This window comes from Temnothorax americanus, unplaced genomic scaffold, assembly GCF_048541705.1.
Source record: "Temnothorax americanus isolate GAGA-0224 unplaced genomic scaffold, ASM4854170v1 Scaffold9, whole genome shotgun sequence".
NCBI classification, from domain to species: domain Eukaryota; kingdom Metazoa; phylum Arthropoda; class Insecta; order Hymenoptera; family Formicidae; genus Temnothorax; species Temnothorax americanus.
In genome coordinates this window covers 4,844,647-4,863,625 of record NW_027509812.1, presented here as the reverse complement: position 1 = coordinate 4,863,625, position 18,979 = coordinate 4,844,647, and the positions used below count along the sequence as shown (strand labels likewise).

Here is an 18,979-nt window from a genome sequence, read left to right as displayed (position 1 = left end):
CCGTCGACTGTTGCTCAATGGTCGTGGCTCTCTCTCCCTGTATGTGTTCCTCTTTAAACCCCTCTTTTTCCCCTCTCTCTTTCCAACTTCTCCGCATGTGTCCCCACTTTTATTTGCGCCGATTTTCTTCGCCTAGTATTTTTTCTCTCTTTTTTCTTCTCTTACTTTTATGCGATGATGCAAAATCCTGCCGGATGAATTCCAGCTCCCCTTTTGACGGCGCGCCTTCATTCTGTTCCAGGAAATTCAGCGCCGTCACTCCATTTTCGAGCCCAGTCAGCGCACATTGGCCGACACAGTTCGGTAAACAAATGCTCTCGATGTAATTTATAGCTTATGCACTTTCCTCTCCCTAAATTACTCGCAAGTAGTTCAGTTCTTTTAAATGTGATCGTTCTTCCTTCCCATTTTGTTCTTTTTCGTCAGCGAAATTATTATCGGTAGTTTGATTTACAATTGAAAACTGGTAAATTAAATTAAATTGATAAATACACAAATAAATCTTTCATCCATTATCCGTATATTTTATTCCCACAGAACGCAGTGACAGACGCGTAACAGCATTTTACAGAAGGCCTCTTACAAGGTTTAGGACTTGAGTCTATCTTTTTGAGAATGTTTGCAAACTATTTACACACATCTTGCATTCAGCTCAAACACAATTTGCAGAGTATCAGCATTCAGCTCGAATTCGCATATATATATATATATATATATATATATATATATATATATATACTTCACTTTCTTGCGCGTGTGTGACGACAGTGAATCTGTTTGATTTGCAGGAATGGGGAGTGTCGGCAGCAACGTGACAGGAACGACAACGTCAGATCCGACGACGTTCCTGCCAGACGCAACGCCGACTTTAAGCGAGCGCGAACAGGTCAAAATCGAATTTTACAAAACGTACGACGTCATGACGGGGATACGGATCGCCGCGACCCTCGGCGGTTTTTTCAGCTTAATGGTGTTGCTGGTAGTTTACAAGAGCAGGTGATTTTAAGGATGTTTAAAACGGCATTTGCATCGTCGTTAAAATACAATTAGAATTATGGGTTATATATTTACCAGATGCAAAGCGAGCAAACAATTGGAAGACCCGGCTTTGACTGCGGCGGCAGCCGCGGCGGTCGCGGAAGCTGAAGCCGAAGAACGCGCACTCGCCGTCGCTCTCGAAGCGATCGCCAGGTTACCACCCAGACCGGGTCGTGGTCCGAGAAGATCGTTGTGCGTTGAGGTATATCGTAGCAACCTAAATATTTCCGTTAAAATAATTAACAAGTACACATATATACCTAAAATTAAATACGAGTTCTCCTAAAAGTGAAATCATTAGCGTTAGAACATTAGCAAAATTAATGTTCTATTTTTAGTTCTGAGAAATTAAATGGTGTATTTTAAAGTTTCTTCTTAATATTTGCAAGAAATTATAAAATACGATGTCAATATTCATTACCGAATTAGAGCGATTTTTATTTAATAACGTAACTAGAGCTTGTTTACATATTGAGAAAATTATATATTGAAACATCACTATTGATTAAATCGTGCAGTTTTCGATAAGTAACACAGTTTTAAAACTTTGCCGGGAGAGCGTTAAAGTTTTGGACTGATACCAAAAAAGTTGTGGTACGTTTCACAGAGCTCTCTATTTAAGAGGGTTGCGTTCAGTTTGTAATTTGTCTGTTCGCCAAGCACTCGTAATTGATAGAAATATTTACATCTCAGATGAACCAGTCTCATTCACCCGTGGTGGCACCTCGCTTCGCCTCAGTCGGAGGTGGATACGACTCCCTGCTGGCACCGCCAATCAGGCAACCGAGGTTGGCTCCTCCGGTCGATCACAGAAGATGTAGCTCGGTCACCTGTAGCAGCACTGGAAGTAGTTATCTGGAACGAAGGGGTTCAGCCATGGTAATGCCGTGCCTTCCGCCTCCTCCATCCTACCCGCGTCACGCCGCCTACGATGAGCCATGGGATTTATATTACCCTATCGATATCCAGGTAGACACGATATTTGCGATCGCATATCTTTCGACATGGCTTTTTCCGATCTTAATTCTTCTTTTAGTCTTTATTTTGTAATTACTTATTCACTATCTTAGATAACATGATCAACTATTATAAATCTACTATAACACAATAATATAGCTTTACAGTTTCACATTTTAGATTATAACTTAGCCTGTTACAAATAATAAATAAAAATTAGTTAAACCGCAATTAGTGTTAAGGAACATCACGAGATATTATTCAAAATTTCTTAAAAATTTGTGTGTGATGTAATCAGGTAATACAGCCAACCCCAGATTTATCGCCGTGCGGTAGCGAGGTCGGTCTTTATGCCGGGGCAGTCGGCAGCCTTATGGCGGCGTCGTCGGGCAGAAGAGCGCCGTTGGCATCGATGGGTAGCGTGGATCCTCCCGATCCAGAAACCAGGTCGCTCGGCTCCGATTCCGTCTTCCTGAAGAACGAGGACGAGGAGCAGTGCATCGACACTGAGGACGAAGTTTCGGGTTTTTCCACGGACTCGGACGCGCCTGGACCAAGCTGTCGGCGGTTCCTACGGGTGCCTTCTAGGAAAAAACGGATCCCCGAGAAATGGGACGGATGCGCGGGCTGCGTGCCCAGGCGACGAGCCGGTAATAAACCCTGCCATGAATGTATGACCATCAGTGCCGCTGTCGAAACCTCCAGGTGAATTTCTCTATTACGAATTCTCATATAAAGAAAAAAATGTTGCTGTCGCAGCAAGAAATCGTCGTCGTTACCGCGAGTTTAAAGCAACAAACTTCTGCTACTAAAACTAATAATAATAACAAGCATGTGTAAATATTAATAATTACAAGAATACCAAACATTCCGAGTTCGAATTTTTTTCAATAAAACAATTATATTAAAAAAAAGGAATTTTAACAAAATATTTTTATCGCAAAGAAAATATTACCAAAGAACCTAATTATTACTTGTTATAAATTATAAATTTTTATATGTATATCTACGCACTTGCATTAGTGTGTTCTGGCCTTAAACTTCTTTTCTTTTTTTTATATATATTAAAGAACACAGTTCATTTTTAATTAATAAACCTTTGATAATAGGTCGCAACCAGCTTCAACGACAACCAGTAGCAGTCAGAGTAGCGTGGGATCTCCACCGTGTTCACCGCCGATCGAACTGAGGCACAGACCACCAACGCCATTACCATCAATCCCGCCAATATGGTCCCAAGAAACGCTCTTTTAGAATGCGTCTTTCGTAGTGAGCATGTCCTACGACTTGTTTTTATCGAGACACGAAGCTAAACCCAGAATGTCGATATCTGAGGAAATCATTTGCCCAAAAAATTGATCTGGTCTTTAACCGTCTTGTATCTCTAAATAATTTTCTCTCTTTTCTCTTGGATCCTGTCGCCATTAAAATATATTTTACGTGAATTTGAAAATTCAATTGTTATATCGGTCAGTGAATTCGACTACAATTCATGAATGCAACAATTGCCATTATAATAAAATTGTTATAAAAATATTTAAAAAAATCTAAATTTTGATATAACAAAATAGAAAGTAAACAAAATTATATCATTGAAAACCGTAATCTTTACAAATCGTAAGAACAAAGAAAAGAATAAAAGTTAATCAATAAAGAGGAGAAGCGGAAGAAGAACGTACGAGCGAGACGTGGAGAAGAACGCCGGAAAGCATTTTCGTCCGAACGTGAGGAAATATCGGAGATTTTCGATATTACAGCGGTGACTTCTGTCCCGAATCCGGAGCAAACCCATCTTAAGGTGGACTAAATCGAAGGCATTTTATGTCGACTGTATGGTACACGCCATGACAAGCATGAAACTCGGATCGGATTACCCGCCCATTTAAAGGACGCGTCTACAACCCGCGAGACGAGGCTGACGGCGACTTAGTTTAACTATATACTTAATTGAAATCTCATCTACCGACGTATTTCAGACGTCTGCCTACTCCATCATGCTCCAGAGTAAGTTGGCGAACAATGCACGCGCGCGCGGTCGCGTTTATCTGAAAGTTCATAACTGCATTGTGGCTGTACCAACCAGCATCCCAACGCACCAGAGAAAGTGCGCACAATTTATCTCGCATCGCAAGCCGTGCTCCACTACAATCTTATTTAGTCGAAGAAGATTGGGCGGCATCATTATTTCCCGTCACTCGCCACATTCTCGACGATACTCTTTTCGACGACATTCTCTTTATACGAGCATCTTCCGTAACATGACCAGACGCACATCGACATCCGTGATCCATTCAACAACGAAAACAAGCAAATGCACTTCCTCGCTTAAGACATTCGTGGCGTCCCAATCGCGAGATCTCGAGTGGCCGAACTTGGGAGAAGGGTGCATGGTGATCTATATCGCACAAAGGAGAATATCTGAGAAACGAGCGGAGAAACACGTTCCGATCGATCAGGGTGAACCGCGTAACTCGCAACTCAGGCGACTGTCGAAGGAAGGCCGATCGACAATGCGGGGGAAATAGGGAATTATTTTTATACAAGCGCGACGATAATCAAGCTCGTTGAACTGATCGTGATGCTTCTCGTGAAAACAATAATACGCGCGCAATACTCAATTGTATGACGTCAGTGTAACATGTGATTGTCAACGAGACGAGCGGATGGAAGAGTGAAATAGAAAGAGAGAGAGAGAGAGAGAGAGAGAGAGAGAGAGAGAGAGAGAGAGAGAGAGAGAGAGAGAGAGAAACGGGGGAAATAGCACTTTCGCTCGGATAATCGTCGAACCGGATTTCCTCGTCGCAATTTTCCTGACAGAGAAAACCGCCGATTCGCCGTTGATCCGACGTTTCTCTAACGCGAGGAAAACAAAACGTATTTCTATTCGTGTAATCTTGTAAGCTCTGTAAGGTTTTGGGTGTACGTGTACGTGTCTATAACCCTCTTGCGTACGATAGATAAACACCGTGCTTCGATGGAGGGGAACCGGAAACTGGGCGACTGCCGTATATGGTCTCGTAAAAACGGCGAACCAAAGTTGCCAAAATTCCCTGATCGCCGTATTTTGACAAGATGATCTATTATATCGATCGTTTCGCAAAGTTGCTTGGTAAATTTCTATCCGGACTGGAATATCGATCGATTAGATATTTCACGGAAACAGAAATCCCCGCAATTAGGCCTGTATCTGATCTAAAGAAATCGTAAGATACTCAAAAGAAATAAGAGGAAGAATATGTGAATTTATTTCAGTTTTTTATCCCCGTCAATTCAGTGATATTAGCTGACGAGAAGCTCGCTGGGTGTAGAAAATCGAATTTATTAAAATGTTAGAGCGCGTCGATGTAAAGAACAAAAAGATAAAAAGAGAGACATATAGTGGACGAGACATATTTATCGTTGACAAGAGCAACTTGTGTCTATTTTCGATAAAAGATAAAAAGTAGTTGAACCAGACGAGCCATATATGCCTCTATGTCTACATCTGGAGACTTTTCCACGGAGGCTAACATCACTGCCGGTCAGCCCCTCCAGGCACACGACGATAAACGAATAAAAATAAAGCAGAAATTAATACACATTTACGTAAAAGTAAAACGAACGCACGAGGACTACCTATACCATTGTTCTAGCCAAGAGTTTGTAAGTAGACGAATAAGACGAGCCGAGAAGTTATTATATATATATTGGGGAAAAAAAAGAAGAAAAAGAGAAGAAATATATATAATGTAATAGGCGCCACGCACGCAGTGCTGCGACCGTTACTTTTAGATAGGTGTACATACACGTCGTGTTACGATGCGTTACGTTGCGTTGAGCTTATACGACAGCGACTCGCCCTCGCTGATCGACAAAGAGCGGAGGGAAGGCGAGACTCTAACGTCGTCGATCTACATGAAGAACTTTACGTTACGTTGGCTGCGTTCCAAACTTCGCCCCGGAGGTACGAATTTAACAAGCCGCAAAACAAAACGCGAAATACGAGAAATACGAAAAGAATATATAATCACGACTACATGAAACCACAGACCCGTGTAATTCCCTCTAATAATTTATATATACTGCTATCCGCTATACTCTCGGCCATTAAGCCGAAAAAACGTCAACTTTTGCGGACCTAAGAGATTAAGAGAAAGTTTCTCGGAGACAGAAAGGAAAAGGGAAAGAGAGAGATGACGGGAGGTGTCCAAACTTCAAGGAATACACGCAAAAGTTTCGTGATAAATAAGGGAAAGTCCCTAATTGGATATTGTATGCCTTATTGAATCATTGTTATATATATATAAAAGCTGACATTTCGCTTGAGAATTACGATAACGTCGTGAAAAAATAGTCTTCACAGGAGGCGAAGTTTTTGAACGCGGCTGTAGTAGAATAAAACAGAATTATTACTATCGCGAGGTGCGCTTTGCTATACGGCGACACGCCGACGAATTCGTTCCACCCAAGTTCTTTCTGTTGAGACGTATCACCGCAATTTTTTTTCTAATAAATAATACCTTGCGAACAATTAGGAAAACAGTCTATTCAAAATTCCTTCGAGAACCCTCCGCGTGAACTGCATATATATACGTTCATTAGTACGTATCGTTGTGGCAACAGGGTTCGGAATAGTCAAGATAATTTCTACGCGACGTCGCGTAAGCGAAGATCAACTACATATTTCTCGTTTGCATTCTTATTAAAGTGATTAACCGGGAACAAAGTTTTCAACGGCGCGTGGCGTACAGCAAGCCGCCCCGTAGTCGCATAAGACAAGGAGCTTGAAAACTCGCGAGTGCTGCCGAATTGCCAAATGTAACAATCAAACAGTGTCTAGTTGAAGTATAAAATTCAAAAAGAGCCGAGGATAATCTATGCGGATATATATATATATATATATATATATATATATATATATATATCGCGATTGTGCGTGCGTGTGCGTGTGCCAAGTAGTTTAGCACAATTTTAGGCGGACGAAACGTATATACATATACATACATACATAAATGTACATATGTATTTATGTATATGCATATACATATATATGTATAAATAGGGCGAGTGCGAGACTTTTTAGAGACTGTACACGAACGAGTCCGTGATTGATTTTAGCATCTAACGTTCATACAACCACGTGAACCTTTTCTCGGTGCCTTTCTGCTGCACTTCTTCCATCGTCGTTTAGAAAAATATACACTCTCTTCACTATCCTCTCATTAACCATTCTCCTCTCTATACTCTCTTCCCTTATACTGCCTCCTTTTTAGGAGTGTTTCCGCGCGATGCCGCAAGGAACCTGAACGAATTAAAGTTAAATCTGCTCATGTTTTTTCTTTTTTCAATTCAGTTCTTTTATCTCTAGCTAAAGATATCAGATATAATTTCATTAAAGAGTATCCAGAAAGCAAAGAAAAATAATGACAGAAAAACACATTAATGTACGAAAAATATAATTACTAATTTTAAAAAAGTTATATTTAATTAGAATGGAAATTATCGTCTTGGTTAAACTTGTTTAGAAGATTAGTTGTCATTTTGATAAAATTAAAAATATGATACTGGTTTCTTTTTAACTAAATATTAAAAGCAAGGATGTAGTTTTTCAAAAAAATTATATTTTTATTACTTCTATAACATATTTATATGCAGAAATTATGTATGTTGTTAAATTTTTGTCGGATTTAAATTTTAATAACGTTGTTTGCTTTAAATTTTAAATAATAAATGTAAAATAAATGAAAAAAAATCTGTTGATGACGCTGGATTATTGAACAAAAATTATTTATAATAAATTTTAGTAAATAGTTACATTGTAACTAATTATTTATATCAAAAAATAGTGTTTTGTTTGGAATTAATATTTTGCACTACATTTTGAATATTTTCTAAAGCTAGCTAGAGAAAAATGAGAAACTGTAGTGGTGCGGCTGCACGGAACCTCTCTCATATTAACGACTATAGACCTTCGTACTTTTATAATTTTTCTACTCTTTAACATTAGATACTTTTAAGAGTAAGGAACTGTTACTAGAATTCGCGCCTAGATTCATTGAACATATATTGATAAAGATAATTATACAACTTCTCTTGACTTGAATTATTCGTTTTTAAGACCCATCGCATCTCTTTCGTTATATTGATTTATTAAAAACACTCATTGTTAAAACTAACAAATAGAATAATTTCTTTAAAAACACTGTTTATACTTTAAGTTTTGAATAATTAATTTCAAAGATACTACAATTTTATTACAGTGATAACAGTTAACAGTTACTTTTATTCATTAATGCAGTCTTCATCTTTCTCTTCCCCCTTTTGTTATATCCACAAAAACTGCGTTTGTTTATTCCTCTATTAGGAGATATTGGGAAAATAAAATATGTAATACACATAACGTCCAGTATTATAGATTTTATTTTCCCAATAGCGCCCAATGTGAATAAACGAACGCAGGCAAATTTATACTCTTGCCAAAATGAATGTCTACAAACAGTGTTTTTATTTAATATAGTTTTTACTAAATATACATACATTCTCACAATAATGAGCTTAATGAGTAGTTCTCACAATAATAAGCTTAATGAGTATTGAACCAATGTCAATTTTATCTTTATCGACATTTTACCTTTAGAAATTTACGAAAAGTATTTGGGTTAATTCTCCTATCCCTTCCAAATAATAGGAATATAAAAAACTCAATATTTATTGCATTTCTAGTATACCACATGGTTTTCTAATATATACGACTGATATAATTCCCGATATATACAGGGTGAATCATTACATAGATATATACAGGGTTATCACGATACAGATTTCTTAAAACTAAACAATTTTTCCTTAATCTAAATTCTAAAGCATCTAGGGAAGCAATTAACTCGTCCATAGATGAATCATCCTGTATATTGATACAGATAATACAAATTAAAGCTTTGACAATTTTTCCAGCTTTTTGTGTAAAAGGTATTATATTCTTTTCTATATTCTACTATTTCTATTTTCAAGGAATATACCATCTACGTTTTTTATACATTGTAGTTCTATTCAAATAATTATGTTTAAATTTAATTAGATATGTGTTATTTTACAATGTTAACGCTTATCACAAGATCTGTCTCTAGTTCTTCATTCTATTTTGTACCCCCTAGAGAAATATATATATATATATATATATATATATATATATATACTAACAAAGAAATTCTTACATCTTTGCGACTCGTATCTGATTATGTTCAAGCCCTCACTATTATTATCGTATCACTGGAAAGTTGCACAAAATCGAAGCGCATGTTTGCTAATTTAGGCTAATCAAAAATTTAACGTGATAAAATAAAACGCAACGTATCATTAAATATATTAATATATTAATAAAAATATAATCCTTTTAATAATGTTTAATAAGTTTTTTTATAATAACGGAATGCATTGTATAATATTGCGTTGTGGAATGTATATAGAAAATATAAAAGGTTCTTTATATATTATTTTTTCTTGAACGTGAAATTCCTTTCATTAAACATGATAAAGAATATTAATTAATAATGTACATTACATTGAATATTTAAATAAAAAAATTTAAACGTAATTTACCAAATAGATCTAAGAAAATTACACCGAAAAAATTAATATGTTGCGTGTTATATTCATTGCTCCTAAATGGCGTTAGTTTTACGGCAGATTAGCGGAATGCAAACATGCGACTTCAAGACGTGCCCCATCAAAGCGAACTTTCATTTAAATCATTAATTTAAATGAAACATGCAGTCATTAAATGGGCTCAAAAAGAGCCTCTCAAAAACTGCAACTCTGAAATTCAGTGATGTGAGAGTCCGTGCGAACGTGTCGGCTAGTGATGAGAGAATGCGCGTGTTACATAAACGGACGCCCATTAATTGCGTTATCGTTAGAATGGAAAAAAAAAAAAAAAAAAACTGACGGCTCGATAATTAGCTCGCAATAAACTAAACGCAGGCGCAGTTGTTAAGTGTTCCGTTTTGTAAATAGCTCCACGGCGAACCCGTGTTAATTGCGAGAACGAGACTTGGACTTGGCGGAAGTGTGAGAAAACGCAAAAAAAAAATGATAACGAAAACCAGCGTACAGCAAGAACGGCCTCAAAAACGGTACAGAGATAATCCGTCGACCGACACGATGGGATGGATGCCGGTAGACCCAATGGTGCAATTCGACACGAGTGACGAATTCGAAAACAAATGTTGAAATATTTTTCGGTCGCAATTTTATCGATATTTTGCGATTATTTATAATTTTCGAGAACATTGCACAAGTGCATCGATTATATAACAAATGTCAAAATCTCTTATTTATGGCTATTTTTGCTACTGCACAAAATTAAATTCAAATTAATTTTTTATAAGAATAATGATGTATTAGAATTACACCAACTGGGAATGAAAAATTGTACATATATAAAATTTCTTCTATACATACGTTATCACACATACTTCGATATAAAAAATATTATATCTAACTAAATGCAAACGTGTAATTACATATATATTTTATTTGTATATATATGTGTACTAATATTTTAATATAATTGCAAGGCCTTTTCGTAAAAAGAATACTTGAACGTATCGTCTATATATACGTATACGTCGCAATAAATATAAAAGTATTAATCAAAGTATAATCAAAAGAACAAGTGGGAAATTTATATACAAATTAAAAATGTAACTCTTTCACTTTCATTTAAAGATATTTAACAATTATTATTCTAATAAGATATACACTTGTAATATTCTCATAGAATATATTTTTTCCCAAAAAAAATATTTTTAAAGATATGAGATAGAATATCAATGGAAAAGTGACAGGGTTAACTAAAAGAAGAACAAAAAAATTTAATACAAGCAAACGGCGCTGCTGATGTAGCACCTAACACGTAATGTATTAACTGCCATAATAATAATTTATAAGAAAAATATTTTTTATTACTAAATATCTTATTTATTAATTACAATATGATATACGCAATGTATGAAAACTGTCAGTGACTTACAAATAAAACTAGAAATTGGAGTCATATGATTAATGTAAAGTCAACCAATATCGAAACTTATTTAACATTTGAATCTAGTCGAGAATTTTTAGTTTCATTAACACTGTTATTTTTATCTCTCGCGATACTTTAGCGTTCAGCTCTGCTAAGCTTTTTCTTCATATATCTTTGTATAAAACTAGATAAAAGTTCGTTAGCGATGTGGGCCTTGACTTCTCTCTATTTTTCGTTCATCAATTGTTCTTTACGACCATTAACGTCACTCGATCGAGCCGATTACAAAAAAAAACAATTAGGGAAACGGATGGAGTCAACAATTTGGTGAATTTATGTCCGACAAACAATAACATACAAGCCCCGTTCTGTCGGTCGCCGGAACGAAACCCGAAAGCCGAACGTTCTGTTCGACGTCGATGGCTCTTTTTTTACTCGAGATCGATCGAAAATCCAACTGACTGCCGATCGTGCGCTGTGCGCGTATGATCGATCGATCGATATCGAATGGAGCGTTTATCGGGCAACATAATGCAATAAGTTACTCAAAATGTTATCCGAAGCGTTAAAGGAAAAAAAAATAAACAACAAAGGCGATGGAAATAGTGACATAACGCTTACAGATACACGTGGTTACCCACACAAGTATACATACATACACATACACGTACAAGATGTTAATAAATTGGAATAAATGTTATGACTATATTTCAAAATTTCTACTTTCTCTTTAATAGCATCCTATCATATATAAAGGTACGATATGTTAATATATAAGTTTCATTAAAATATTTTCGTGTTCCAATATTGAACAATAACTATTTTTATAGTTATTATTTATTATTATTTTTGTGATTATTTTATTTTTGCTTCTATATATTTAAAGTATTCACATCAAACCCACATATTACATTTAACTGTTTATATAACTGCATAGAAAAGAACTTTTGTATATATTTCACGCATATTCATTCACACGTACAATTCCTATTTGATTTCTATTTTTATCGTTATTATCATCATGATTTTAAAATAGTGCAATTTTTGAAACAAGTCCATTTATAGATGATAACATTTAACATACGATGTTGGGAGACATTGCTGTAAACAACTCTTATCTAAGACTGATAAGATAACTCTTTTAATTTTTATTGAGAATCTCTCATTAAGCGCAGCAGATGTGTCTTTAAAGCAGCGTTGCAAGTTATTACAGTGTGGTATTCGTTTTTTTTTTCACGCATTTCAATCGCGTACACCTGTGTAAACAATATACGCGTCATATAGCGCAAAAGATTCTAACGGGCACCGTTAACGGGCAACGTCGATTAGCGAAGTTGAAGGTAAATAAGATTAAAATTATAGTTAAATGAAAATTTGTATAATGCAAATTTTTAATGTAAATATATAACCAGAGAAAAGAGCTAAAAATGATGTACCAAAACCTTTCATAACTTATGGCACATTTTATTTATTTACAGATAACCTTTAGAGACAAATATAAACACAAGATATTTACAATATTCTTCTTATATATAACGACTTTACCGGACCATTTTCACCGCGCTTACGTGAAAAAAGTGGCACCACTAACAATACTGCTTTAAAATCTCAGTATCGTAGGAGTCTTCAAATCACTGTGCCACAAAGTGTTAAAATTCGCCAGTGTTATACAGATACGTGCAATCACGCGTGACATAGCATCTACAAGAGCAGATCTCGTCAAGAAAAAAAGAGGAATTGTGACAGTTATCTCGCACGATAAAGATCATTATGGATTACACCAAGTTCTTCTCTAAAACGACCAACAGACGACGACCGAACTTAATTAGACAGTCGAGTAAGTAGTCATTGCGCTCATAATTTTCATTTGTTACACATTTCGTCAATGTAGGAAAACATTTTACACAAAAATTTTGTGATACACGTTATAACTGCATATTTAAAGCTTTTAAAAATATTATATATTACAATATATATATTATATCTGTGAATTTTGAAATATTCAATAAAGATATTATTTACATCATGTGGTGCCATGGTTGTGAACAATATACATAAGAACAAAAAGTATGTATTACTGTTGGAGTAAAGATAGTAATTTATCGTTTTGATAGGAATTTTTCTTTTTGATAGGAATATCTTATTTATTTATTAGAAATATGATTTTTTCCTAAATTTTAACTTGTTAATTGCCGATTTCACTCGATATTAAAGCTAACAAAAAAATAAGATTAAATTCAGTTCAATTTAGTTCGAAAACAATCTGCCATTTGAATTCTGATCATTTCTTATTGTGACCAATTTGAAAAATAGAGATTATCGTATATTGATTAGAAAATCAAATATAGTACACATATCATAATACATATATAACTTTGATTTATATGTACAGCATTTATATGTATGTTATAGCACGTTTCAATAAAAGTTTCTTATTTATATATATAATTTAATCTAAGTATTAAATATAAAATCTATTTGTATTTATTACCTAAATCTCGAATAGAAAAATGTATAATAGACGAACACATTACACAGTACAACAAAATCAAACTTTTTTTGATAAATTATTAAGTTCCGTTATGATAGATGGGTACCTCTATAACACACCGGTACCAACCATTCGTTTCCATTATATCGAAATTTCTGGATTTTTTTCCAAAAAAAAAAAAAAAAAAAAAATTTGTGATGTAATGGAAACGAATGGTTGATATTAGTGCACTACAGAGGCCCCCATCCACCTATCATAATCTATGGAACTCAATAATTATTTTATTTGTTATCCTGTGTGAGTATAATAAAAACTTACTTAATTGCTAAAAATCGGCCTTGAAATTTTCTATGCAAAATGCATGCATAGACATTTTCTTATTTGTCTACTTGTCATTTTAGTTTTTTTTGTAACTATTTATTGTTTCAAAATTTTAATTAGCCGAGCTCTACTTGTCGCGGCCAAACAGTATAAATCTGGCTGCCGGTATGCCAAATGCCGCAACGTATCCCGTCAATTCTATTTCTATGACATATAAATATAATATCCCAGTAAATCTTAGCAAACATGAAGTATCTACAGCATTACAATATGGATCTTCACAGGGGTAAATATCAACATTAACATTCTGAACTACGTTTATATCTTATTCAACTTTATTTTTAATTCTTTTATATTTTTATAATATTTTTTCATGCTTCTCTCTCTCTCTCTCTCTCTCTATAGTATAATTAAATCTTATATTGCTTATCAATGTAATACAAGCATTTTCATTAATTAATTAATAACATATTTTACGTTTTAACATACTTGAATTGTACGCTTATTATTTTTTTTGCCAAAGTTATGCACCGTTAATAGAAAAATGGAAGGAATTCCAGAAAATATGGCATACACCAAAACGAAGCGATTGGGAAGTCGTGTTCACGAATGGTTCTATGGACGGTTGCAGTAAGATCTTTGAAATGATGATCGATGAAAATGACCCAGTTATGATTCAAGTGCCACTATATATAGGCATACTCGGAGCGGTTTGTTATTTTAAAATTATATTGTGAAAGAATAATAAACGACCGAGGTCCGAAATATAAATCTCTAGTAGAAAGCGCAAGAAAAGTTACTTAAAATTTAAAAATTTATATCATATTACAATAATATTATCTAAATTGACTAAAAAGTTAATATATCTTATATAAAATATCTCGTCGTAAGGTATTAAATTCTCAATAATCTTGTGTTAATATTTTTATATATTAAAGAATAAATTAATTAATGTGAATAATTCACTGTATTTAAAAGAACAGGACAATTTTACATTGCTTATAGATTTGATACAAAAATTAAATCTTTGATTTATTCTACTAACATATTAGTATTGTTTTTTTAACATGTGGAAGACCCGAATGATTTATTTTTATAGAGAATAATTTTAAGAAGGTTATTTAATTTTTTTTTCTTTTATTCTTATAGTTAATACCATTGGCACCGGATGTTATAGAGATTCACCAAGATGCTGATGGGATAATTCCCGAGGAAATCACCAAAGAATGCGAACAAAGATTTAAGGATGGTAAACCGATGCCAAAAGTAAGTCAGAAAATAGCGGTATTGTGCCAATAAATGTTCTTTTTAAAATTGCAAGAAATATAATAAAGGAGCAATTATTTATTTTTGTCTCTCTATCTTGTCTCTCTATATCATTTGCGAGAAATTTTTTACTTTACTTATAACTCAAGAGCTTTTGACAAGCATGTCAATACTTCCATTTAAAAAAAATTAAAATTTTAAATAGCTCGAATATCGTATCATATTAACCTAACTATTTTAGAAGATGAGAATCTTTGCTAGTGGTCCAATGGTTGACGGTACGTTAAATATCCCAAAGTTTTTTTTTTTTTTATTATTAATATGAGAATCTGTCGATAATAATCAATCACCTATTTTAAATTGATATAATCTCGCGATTAGTTCACTCACATAATTGACATATTCGTATTTTAAATTTATATTTTATTATATACGACCTTTGTATCATTAATTTCCTTTTATACAATGATTGTCGTACTGCCATGCTTTAAAAAACCATTTCTTTTTATTAAATAAATATGCACAGCTTTTGCTATATTTTGCAGTTACTTTATATCAATCCAACGGGAGCAAATCCTACAGGCACCGTTTTGTCGGAAACCCGACGAAGAAACGTGTACGAGTTGGCGCAGAAATACAACTTCCTAATCGTCGAGGATGATCCTTACTATTTTATTCACTTTCTCGGTAAACAGCCCACGTCGTTTTTCTCCCTCGATACCGATGGTCGCGTTATCAGATTGGACTCATTCAGCAAAATTATGAGTGCGGGAATTCGCGTCGGTGTCGTCACATCACACCCAGATATCGCAACTAAATTGCAAATACACATGGAAAACTCGATCATTCATCCATCAAATTTATCTCAGGTAAAGCTCGGTTCAATGTCTTTTAACATGCTTTATCGACTATAATAGTATCATAACTATCATGATAATTTCTTTTACATATGTACATGTATATATTGTACAATATATAACAGATATAACAGATATAATGAAATAAATATCTTATCAGACTTAAATGTATCTTATCTGCTACAGAAGTTTTTTTAATTATGATTATCTTCCATTGGATATCAACAATTTGACTTTTTAACATGTTCTTAATAATGATAATAATTATCATATATTATTACTAGCGTTTCGGATATAAATTTACGAATAAAATTATTTTGTTAAATATATGTCCTAAACCATTTATAACAATCTTTTCTTCAGATGCTGATTTACAAACTCTTCGAGAATTGGACCCCGCAACAATTTGAACAACATTTCAAAGATATTCAAAAATTTTATCGGGAGCGACGTGACATGATGCTGATCATAGTTGAAAAATATTTAAAAGGTATGTTAAAAGTTCCAAAAGTTTGGATTTACTCAAAGCACCTCGATATTTTTATTAAGAAGAATTAATATTAAATCGATCAGTCCGTGATAAATAATTTTCGAATGCTCTGCCTATTTTTTAATCTCTGTTAACCTGAATTTTAAAAGTAGCTTTGAAATTCTTACATAATAAAATCGTTATATTTGTTAGGTTTGGCAGAATGGTGTGTACCTCAAGGTGGGATGTTTCTTTGGGTTAAAGTAACGGTTGTGGATAACACCTTGGATTTAGTGTTGAACAAATGCATGCCACAAGGTGTTTTTGTTCTTTCAGGAAATTATTTCAACTATGATACTTCAAAACATGATTGTCATTTGAGGCTTAGCTACAGTTATTCCTCATTGGAAGAAATGGACAAAGTAAATTTGAAAATTAATTTTAATTACATATCAAATACAATATAACGTACATATCTTTGAAAAATGCCGCATTTTAATAACACAAAAAATATTAGTTGAATGTGCGTTTAAATTTAAAATATTGATATTTTGTATTAATTTTTTCAGGGACTGTCTATAGTAGCCAAAATAATACGTGAAGAAGCAGCAAAAAAAAATAACAATATTAAAACATAACAATTGCTTTCACGTGTATTATACGTATTCTTTGAAATACGTATTCCTTGAATGTTTATTTTATTATATAATTGTATTATACATATAGTATGTTTCATGACAAAAGGGATAATAAAATATTAATTTTATTGCAATTTGTCCTACTTCTGTTTCAAAATATCTTGATTTAGGAGAAACAAACTGCTTTAAAAAGAAAATTGTTTTGTGTGAAAGAGAGTATATCCAGTAATTTTAAAATACCTAATCCCAATATTTGGCAAAAATAAAAAACAGTGAAAATAATTACATTAAATATCTCGTTAATATTTATTTTTTTACGTTTTGCATATTCACTATCTTGTTAGAAATCGATAAGAACAATTTTTAATATGTTTACTTATAATACTTCGTATGTTATGCCATCTAAATAAAATATAAAGAAAATAAAAGGTAGAAAACAAATAAAGGTTTAACAATTAAAATGTTAAATTTTTTTAATTAACTGCTCTAATTTAAGTTTACTAATGGTCATATCCTTCGCGCGCGAAACTTCTCTCGCGCCAAACCTATCAAGGCCCGAGAGTGCCATTGGCGTCGCTACTCACCCCGCTCTCACAACTTCGCGATCACGAATTTTCCGAATTTCGAAAACCCCGAATACTATACGCTTGCCGACGATCACCGATGACATTGAAAAATACGACGCGATCGTCCAATTTCGCGATTGACAGTGAAAGCGCGACGCGCTTTCGACCGAATATAAGTACCGTACTGAAATAATGCGTATATTTGCAAATCGTTAAAACCCGAGCGCTGAATCTATCCTACGCGATAGGTACTGCGTTAAATAATGCACGCAAGACAAAATAAAGCTTACTCTTACCAATTAAATAACTCGCGACGCGCCACTCGTTCGGGGACCGATCCGCTTTCTGTCCGCCTGTCCGCCCGCCGTCGTCGTGACTCGTGACTCGTGACGCGTTCGCGCATTGTCGGCATTGTGGGAAAATGGAAGGTGACGTCATCAATATGGCGGAGGTGCTTGATCTTTCGCGCGGATAATTTGAAATTTCTCGCGTTCTAACGAATAGGCGTATTAATATTCTGAAATAGATATCCGCGACGTTTGCAACATTCAAAAAGACGATTGTATTCTTAGATCCATATTCCGCTCTCAGGTTTCTCTCTGCTTACAATTTATAGCGGAGACTTGAATTCGATTTAGTGGAGACTCGAACCCGATTCAGCGGAGACTCGAACCCTATTGATGGAGATTTATCAATCGATAATCGATTGACAGCGACTCTCAGCGTCAGCGACTCTGCGTCAACCTGCATTACGTTAACCTGTCTGAACCTGTCTCTGCCTGTCTCTTGTGGTTTTGCTCGAGAGAAGATGGAGTTTAGTTAACTGATTAATTAATAAAAAAAAAATGGGCAGCGGCGATGACGAAGCATCTAACATCCAGTCCAAGAAGAAGAAACCTTTAAGAAAACGCGAAACTCTATCCGATGATAATGACAGCGAGGAGGAAAAAGTGTCTCTCAGGTGAGAATTGTATTTATTCTGTCTTAAATTAAATAGTAACGTGGGAATTTTAGCGTGATTAGAAAGAGACTTATTTCAGGGAGAAGGTTGAGGAGATGAAGATCATTCAGAAGCTGAAGTATCTTTAAATAGCAAAATATGAAGATATTGTCGGAATTTGTCTTATTTCTTTAATAAAAACATAGTTTTAAAAAATTAAGACTGGAGATATGATTTTTAAGAACGTCTTAAACATTCTTATTTGTAAAACATTATTTTGTATAAATTGCTAAAGTATCTTCAAATTTTTTTATTTAAAAATATATTTAAATATTTTGAATTGGAGCGCTACGATGTATATCTATTAATATATATGTTGTCTTTTTGGGTCGCTCAAACATTGCTTACTTAAATGCTAAAATCATTCGTTAC

At 34.2% G+C, this 18,979-nt stretch overlaps 3 protein-coding genes and 1 long non-coding RNA gene across 17 annotated transcripts in view; 3 read left to right on the top strand and 1 right to left on the bottom strand.

The window, feature by feature from the left end:
- Positions 1–11,715, top strand: part of LOC143907763 (uncharacterized) — a 72,203-nt gene extending 60,488 nt beyond the window's left edge. For 8 of the 9 annotated variants that reach the window (XM_077424719.1, XM_077424716.1, XM_077424721.1 and 5 more), the window contains 5 exons: positions 789–996; positions 1,075–1,240; positions 1,732–2,007; positions 2,294–2,700; positions 3,105–11,715. In XM_077424719.1, coding sequence (XP_077280845.1) covers positions 789–996; positions 1,075–1,240; positions 1,732–2,007; positions 2,294–2,700; positions 3,105–3,249 — 1,202 coding nt within the window. In that variant the 3' untranslated portion in view covers positions 3,250–11,715. Of the gene's footprint in view, positions 1–241; positions 304–788; positions 997–1,074; positions 1,241–1,731; positions 2,008–2,293; positions 2,701–3,104 lie in introns of all 9 variants that reach the window. The other variant, XM_077424722.1, reaches the window with a different exon arrangement.
- Positions 1–18,002, bottom strand: part of LOC143907767 (uncharacterized) — a 29,035-nt gene extending 11,033 nt beyond the window's left edge. The window contains exons 1-4 of one of the 4 annotated variants that reach the window (XR_013259962.1): positions 17,904–17,990; positions 2,308–2,655; positions 1,725–1,964; positions 1,072–1,255 (exon numbers count right to left, since the gene is read on the bottom strand). This is a non-coding gene — a long non-coding RNA (uncharacterized LOC143907767). Of the gene's footprint in view, positions 1–1,071; positions 1,256–1,724; positions 1,965–2,307; positions 2,656–17,903 lie in introns of those variants that run through there. The other 3 variants (XR_013259963.1, XR_013259965.1, XR_013259964.1) reach the window with 3 other exon arrangements.
- On the top strand, positions 12,155–17,175 carry LOC143907761 (kynurenine/alpha-aminoadipate aminotransferase, mitochondrial). 2 transcript variants are annotated; one of them, XM_077424713.1, is made up of 9 exons: positions 12,155–12,339; positions 12,478–12,836; positions 13,932–14,097; positions 14,335–14,521; positions 14,961–15,077; positions 15,623–15,946; positions 16,298–16,424; positions 16,740–16,825; positions 16,973–17,175. In XM_077424713.1, the coding sequence occupies exons 2-9, from the start codon at positions 12,770–12,772 to the stop codon at positions 17,039–17,041; spliced, it is 1,143 nt and encodes a 380-aa protein (XP_077280839.1). In that variant the 5' UTR covers positions 12,155–12,339; positions 12,478–12,769; the 3' UTR covers positions 17,042–17,175. The 2 variants fall into 2 exon arrangements, with proteins under 2 accessions (XP_077280839.1, XP_077280838.1); XM_077424712.1 differs by having other exon boundaries at positions 16,617–16,825.
- A 356-nt stretch (positions 18,003–18,358) lies between the features above and the next one.
- The window catches only part of Fstl5 (follistatin-like 5), a 36,816-nt gene continuing 36,195 nt past the window's right edge, over positions 18,359–18,979 (top strand). Inside the window, exon 1 of one of the 2 annotated variants that reach the window (XM_077424984.1) lies at positions 18,359–18,568. The gene's annotated coding sequence lies outside the window, so the exon portion shown is untranslated. The remainder of the gene's footprint in view (positions 18,569–18,979) is intronic. The other variant, XM_077424983.1, reaches the window with a different exon arrangement.

Coding starts and splice junctions, on each gene's coding strand:
- LOC143907761 (XM_077424712.1), top strand. CDS start 12,770: ATGGATTACACCAAGTTCTTCTCTAAAACGACCAACAGACGACGACCG. Junction 12,837..13,931: donor GAACTTAATTAGACAGTCGA/GTAAGTAGTCAT, acceptor AATTTTAATTAG/CCGAGCTCTACTTGTCGCGG. Junction 16,826..16,972: donor CATTGGAAGAAATGGACAAA/GTAAATTTGAAA, acceptor TAATTTTTTCAG/GGACTGTCTATAGTAGCCAA.